Below are 7,027 nucleotides of genomic sequence, written 5' to 3'. Positions count from 1 at the left end.
CTTGTAGATAATTGTTGAAATTTTATTATGCAAAATACAATACAATAGAGTACAATTACAATACAATACAATAAAAATTCCTCAAAATTGACATTGCTTTAAACACAAACACCCATTGCTGTGCCCTTTAATAGAAAATATCATTTTCTAAAGCTCAGGCAAATATATAATTTGACAATTTTGTCTCTAGAGTTTTTTGCATCACATTAGTAAAATAACTAGCCTATTTTAGATTATTTCTCCGGCTTCTTCAAAAATTTCTAATGTTTTGAGGACAGCAATTCTGAAAACTACTTTAGATACTAACAATATTTTATTTGTTATCATCAAAAAAGTATCCGAATAGGACAAAACCTCAGGATTATCCTGTCAGGCTTTTATTTGTTTAATAGACACAATATTTCCCAAACAAATAAACAAATCATGTCTGTTTTCATGCAGAATGCAAGCTAATCTCTTAAAATCAGTGTTAACTTAAATGATTCTAGTTAAAGAAAGAGTAAAAAACCTACAGCCTTGAAAAGCTATCATCACAAACCATGCATAAATACCTTAAGCATTCTTTGAAAATGTGATTAAACACTTTGAGATAAGTATTTATTAGTAAATGTATAGTATTTTTCAAATGAGGGTAAGTTCTAAATTGGAATCTGAGTTTTACCTGTAACTGATATCATTACAGTGAACTCCACTGGAATAAAATGAAATAATAAGTGGATATACAATACGTATGTAAAGAATGTGTTTGGATTCATTTTGGTCAGTGGAAAGGCTGCTGCACCTGATAACAAAGGTAAAGTTCAAGATAAACAGATAAATAAAATAAAATAGAAACACAAAGATAACATTTTTGTACATGAGAACATAATAAAAACTTGGAAAGAAACAATTACATTGTGTTTTGGGGCTCTCCCGGTTCAAAAAGCTCTATCACATATCTACCTTTTTGGCTTTTAACATCTTCACCTCTGCCAAGTTGTAAGCTCCAGCTTTGTCACAATCCTTTGGGCTTTGGATTTCTCCTGGGTCTCGGTTTCATTTATTTTGCTGTTGTTTATGTTCCTTAAGTTTTTGACTTATTGGTTTGTTCCTTTGTGTTTGTTTTCTTACTTTATTTTAGTGTTTAATCTTTGTATTTTGGACATGACTTTCTGTTAGATTGTTCCTTCTCTGGTCCTCATAGTTCTTCTGTCACACTTTACATTAATTTCTTAGAAAAAGTGTGACCCCAGCTGTACAATACAAAGATAGAAAACATAAGAATAGAAAACTTTGAGTTATCTCTAATATCATATCTTGTCTTGTTTTGATTTTTTTTACTTATAAGTAGACAAACATTGCCAGGTGCATATATCGGCATCAGCTCTATTATGAATTCATTGCTTGATATAAACGCATTCCTTTGAAATGTCAATTAATGAGTGAAGATACTAATCGATTGGGTTAAAGCGATTAGAAATCTGCAAAACATAAATTAATCATACAAATGTTTAGATTACATTGTGTATTGTCAATTTCCTTTGCATGTACAGCTTTCTTTTCTTAATGAATCTGGACTGAACATATATTTTTGAAAAATGTGTTGATTGTTTGTGAAAGCAACAGTTGTGTGCTTCTTGTATATGTATTGGGTGTGGGTGGGTGTTGGTGGAGACATAAAGGCTGTTTCCAAATGTCCACTATATAGTGGTTACACCATTTTAAATGAGTGTCCAAACGTCTAGCGGATGAAAAAGTAGTGGACTCAATATCGCCCACAATGCTCTTTGAGAAGCAGTGATCATCCATGTGCTGAGGTTAGAATTCAATGGCTGCGTCCTTTGAAGGCTAGATTCGTCGGCCGATTACGTTATAGAGCAGTGGCGAGGTTTGTTCAGATTGGAAGACTCCTCATTATGCAGCCGACAAATGCTGCCTTCTTTTTGCCTGTTTTGAAGGACAGGTCGAGTGTATCCTACTAATATTGGAAGTGCAGTTTAATATAATTCAAGTATGTGAATAGCTATGAAATGAATGAAAATAGTTATCTTAAATGGTTATTGAGTCAGATATGTCAGATATAGGGTTGACATTCGGACACAGCTCAGACAGACCGGGTCCTGGGAGGATGCAGCCTGAACACAACCATGGGCTGTGGCCAAATGTCCGCCCTAACCACCTTATAGGGCACTATATAGTGGTTACGCCATTTTAGATGAGTGTCAGAATGTCTAGTGGATGAAAAAGTAGTGGACAATAGCACTTTGACAAGTACTTATCATCCATGGTCACTAGATGAGCAGATATATCCCAGAATGCTTTGCCTGGAGAGCTCTCCTCACAAAGCCCTATGGGATTTGTTGTCACTATAAAGTTCACTATATAGTCCCTACTGTATGTAGTGATTGAGGGATTTAGGGTAGATGTTCGGACACTGCCAAGGTGTAACAAAAAGGGGTGATGGGAATGGAAGATTTAAAAATCACACTTCTTGTATTTTGCAGTCATAACATTTTCTTTAAAAAAAGAGAAAGAAAAAATACCAGTATCCAGAAATGACTCAAATGACAAGTTTCTAAAAGTTGTACATATTTTTTATTGGAACAAGGTGTTTAAATTTTCAAGTTAAAACAAGTTTATGATTATTAACTGAATATTCTTGCTTTGCAAAGCTAACTTTAATTGTTATTCCACCACCATCATTATAGCAAAAAGGGAAACATAAAAACAGAAAAATAAAATAACCTGAACCAAACCAGTTAAACCTGGAATTGATTAAATATAAAGTCCCCCAAATGCAGCACACTTTTAGGATAGCAACACTGCAGATCAGACAGTGAATTGCTCTGCTCAGTGTCTAATTTTCAATCTAATTGTTCTCATTCAGTTAACTTGGAAAGTCCAATTAAATCAACTAAATTATAACAAATACAGATATTGTTAAACTGCTGCTATAAAACAAGTATTTAATCCAGTGGAACTGCTGATGTTTGTTGAGCAGAAGCATTTTCAGCCTCCAGGAATCTCCGTGATGGCAAGCTTCTCTCTTCTCCTGGTAAGGCTTCTGGATGCATCATTTCCCCATCTGTAAACAAAACATAATATTTAAAACTCAAAGGTAGTTCTGCATGTATGTCAGAAATCGTTTGGATAAATTTTGTTAACAGCCAGAAATGAAGAGCAAACAGATGCTGTCAAATTATTAGTTTGATCTAGCAGCATGAATATTTAAATCACTCACCTGAACGTATCCAACCATGGTGCATTTCTATTGGCTGATGTGTAGGGGTTGGACGCCTTCTGTAAGGTTCATCATAACAACCTTTCCTCTGTGTTTTTATTTGTTTGTTCTCTAATACAACTAATATGGTCTGATTGGCTTCCGGTTGGTCTGGCGTAGTAACAAGTCTCTCTTTTTTGACCTCAGGCTGGTTTTCAGAGCCCCCCTGGTTCCCCGCAGCTTCTCTAGGCTCCTCACTTGATAGGTCGGCACTGTTTAAACATTCAATACGGGGCTCCTCCATGGCTCTTCCGGGTTGTGTTTGATTAACGGCATTTTGTTCTAACCTGACATCGTCATCTTGGCGTTGTGCATTTTCAGGTAAAAGAACTCCCCCAAAGGGTGTCATACGTCTCACAAAGAGCTGGAAAACTCTTGGTATGCCTCCAGATAGAGGTATCTGCAAGACATCCAGCCGGTAAACATAGTAAAACAAATATACCAGGAAAGAGACATATTTTGGATGAAATATGTTTGTGAGTGTCATGATGACTTTACCAGAAAGCACAGCGGGACAATGATAAGGACTGGTATCCAGGAGATTATTGGTAGATCTTTGAGGAGTGCTCGGAAAAACTCCCCTAAACCTTCTCCTAAGGGTTTCAGTGGCTCTTTAATGCAAGTTGTAATGGTATAGAAAAATACCTGATAAGAGAAAAAAAAAAAACATTTCAGGATTAAACTTTTTGCAATATGTTTCTTAATAGGTGCCATCATTTGTTAGGTCATTTGTTTTCTGGGTGCTTTTGTGTTGAATAACTAAAGCAAGCCAATTTATGCTACCAGTTTTCTTTACTTGGTTACTTGTTTTCTACAGCTTTACTGATATTCTAAGTCGACCTACATTTGTGTGATGACAAAACTGTTTCTAAAAACCCAAATAAATAAAACTCACTAATAGTAAACATATTTATCTATTTGCTTTCTTTATCCTTTATAAACTATAGAAATAAAAAAGGCTGTTTTATTTAACAGGTATTTTAAATGTGTAGTTAGAAGAGTAAGAGTAAACAAATAAGAGGGGGGCTAAAATATTCACCATTACTCACTCACTATTGCAAGGGCATGTCATGCATTTAGAAAAACATTTGCACTTCTCTCAATACAGTACCTCATTGTGGTCACTTCTGGTTACAGAATGTGATTGGCTTTAAAAATTTTTACTAAAAATCCCAAGATTTTAATGGTGAATAAAACTAACAATTGCTTGATAGTTATAAGGGGAATAAATTACTAAAATTAAACATTTTTTTCTGTATGCATATATACCTGATTGAAAAATGCAATTTTAGCCCCATTTTACCTTAGGTTTAAAAGATGATGTTAAGATGCTGTAAACATTGGCTTTTTATAGAAAAATAATAGATGATACTTTTCAGAAGAACAGAAAATTGTTCTTTAACAGGCAACTTTCAAACCAGCAGGTGTGTTTTACCTTGAGTGGAGAAACCAAGAGGAGGGGATCAATTAAGATTTCTCTTAGGATTTCCTCACAAGGGTCATCTTGAACAGTAAAAAAGCTTCCATACCATCCTGAAAATAAGAAAATTAGAAAAAAAACAAATGCTTAAGTTAATTTTCCTTTTAGCACATACAAAAAGGTTGGACATTTTTTTTTTTAGCCTAATATATTTAGCACTATCCTCTTGCCAATTCTGAATATAAAAAAAAAACAGCAGAATAAACAAGTATAAATATATATATTTTTAATGCTTCAACACCAACCCCTGTTCTGTATGTAGTACTTTTTGTTAAAATATGATGAAAGATGAATAGGATCCTTTTCTTAGAGAGCTTCTGCCCTAAAACCTATTACTAAGTTCAGTGTAGAGCTTGTTTAATCTGAGATTCTTTCTAGACCAAAAGATTGCTTTATAAACATTTGGTGACTTCACTGTCTCAGAATTTGTTAATTATCTTTGGGTGAGAGTGGCAGTTAGGTTTGACCAAAGTTGTGGGTTTTCTGCTGTTGTTTTAAATATTATCAAACTCGGTGGTGTCCAAGCCCAGTGCATGTGATCTACAATACCATGCATATGCTGCAGATGCTATTTCATCAACTAATAAACACCATGTGGATTTAAAGTTTAGATTAGATTTTTGATAGATGGACTGTTTCATGTTGCATTAACTTGGCCATGACCATCCACAGTTCAATGTTTCATTTAATTGTTGCTAGGACCAGGTGAATAAGTTCTGGAGGAGTTCCTGAGCAGTGGAGCAGCAATAAAACTGTTAGCGTAACAGATAAGTTTTGGCTTATTAAATGGAGTTTGAATGTCAAACAATAGCCACAATCCCACAACAGAAACCTGACATATTTTGGACATCATCGTGTTCCCTCATCTTTCTTCATGTGACAGTCTCTGACATTTTTAGTGCAAAACTATGCAAGTCTGTGCTAGAATGACACAACAGTATAATGGATTAATAGCATATAAAACCAGCTTCCAACATCCTCAAAGTTGTGCTATTTTATGTTGGATTAGAGGAGTTAGTCCACCTATCCTTCTCTTCATCTATTCTTATCTTTGCAGGGTTACAGAGGGTTTGTTGCCAAAGTGATGACGACGGGCTATAGGAGGAAGGTAAAGTACCGGGAGAGGATGCACACATATGAAATTTATACAGAAAACAAAGAACAGCACACCAAAGTCACAATCTTCATGGTACAGGAGAATGAGGAGGTAGTTCTTTCAAATATATCTAGTGCTTCCAAAATGCCTGAGAAGGATTTTTTTTAAGTAATTTTTTTGTACCTTCATCTAAACAATTTCCAAAGATCATGCTTTCTTTTAATTTTGTAATTACACTTTGTGTTTGATTGTGGACATATTCATGATGTATAGTCTTTTGCCCATATAGACTGCTGCAGATAGACACCATAAGCGCTTCACTCTGAAAGACAACCAGTAGAAGGTGGATTTATGAATTGATGGCCAGACAGAGTTACAGATTTGCTTGCATATTGTATTTACATCTCTACAATTGAGTTTAGAGAGCAGGTAGAGGCAGCTTTCCACTTGTTCAATTTGTGCCATATTGCTACTAATGTATTTCTGGGGGGATTTACATAGTTTTTCAAAAATATCTTTTGAATTCCAAAAAAAAAAAAAAACATAAATAAATAAAAAAAAGACTATGATCTGGGTGACTGAGAATCTTCACCAACAAATCTTTTGAAATAACTTGCAGCACAGAGAGTTATTGTGGAAATAGGATTTCCTCCTGTTGGGCCTCCTGTTGACAGTTGAAATTTGACACATTCTGACTACATAGGAAGATTAGTGTGTCTACTGGACAATCAGAGATGGTTCCAATTTGATAAGTTTTAATTGTTAATAAAGCTTGACTTCCTAGGTACAAAAAACCTAACTTAAAATGCCAAGCAGGGAGTCTTTTAATTTGAAGGTCGAATGCTTCCATGTGGGAGCACCTAAATGCTGAGTCATTGGCCACCTTGGTAGAACGTCTATGACTGATCACTCCGGAAGATTCTCAGGATTCTCAGGACTCAAGTCTGACTGTCAGGATGGTGCCTGAGGTTTAGTGAGCATCAGCAGCTGCTATAAAACCATACTAGCTTTCCACAGTAAATAAGGATTTATTCACTTTTGTTTAACTTGACTTAATCATAGAACTACTTTCATTTTAGAAAACATACATAATAATCATCTTAAGTAAACCAAAAACAGAATCTGTGTTTATCTTTAGTTTTTTCCTTTTCTTACCGAAAAGAGTGTCAAACCAGCCGATGTCCTTTAGTCC

The 7,027-nt window shown here is 35.0% G+C and overlaps 1 protein-coding gene across 1 annotated transcript in view; it reads right to left on the bottom strand.

Moving 5' to 3' along the window:
- Positions 1-2,331: 2,331 nt before the first annotated feature.
- LOC107087209 overlaps positions 2,332-7,027 on the bottom strand; it is a 10,249-nt gene continuing 5,553 nt past the window's right edge. Inside the window, exons 6-10 of the mRNA XM_015378654.1 lie at positions 4,695-4,825; positions 3,758-3,904; positions 3,404-3,659; positions 2,626-2,644; positions 2,332-2,591 (exon numbers count right to left, since the gene is read on the bottom strand). Of these exons, the coding sequence (XP_015234140.1) occupies position 2,591; positions 2,626-2,644; positions 3,404-3,659; positions 3,758-3,904; positions 4,695-4,825 (554 nt within the window). The 3' untranslated portion in view covers positions 2,332-2,590. The remainder of the gene's footprint in view (positions 2,592-2,625; positions 2,645-3,403; positions 3,660-3,757; positions 3,905-4,694; positions 4,826-7,027) is intronic.

This window comes from Cyprinodon variegatus, unplaced genomic scaffold (assembly GCF_000732505.1).
Source record: "Cyprinodon variegatus isolate N-32 unplaced genomic scaffold, C_variegatus-1.0 Scaffold176, whole genome shotgun sequence".
NCBI classification, from domain to species: Eukaryota; Metazoa; Chordata; class Actinopteri; order Cyprinodontiformes; family Cyprinodontidae; genus Cyprinodon; species Cyprinodon variegatus.
Note: the sequence above shows the minus strand (reverse complement) of the source record. Positions and strands in the feature narration are given on the sequence as shown.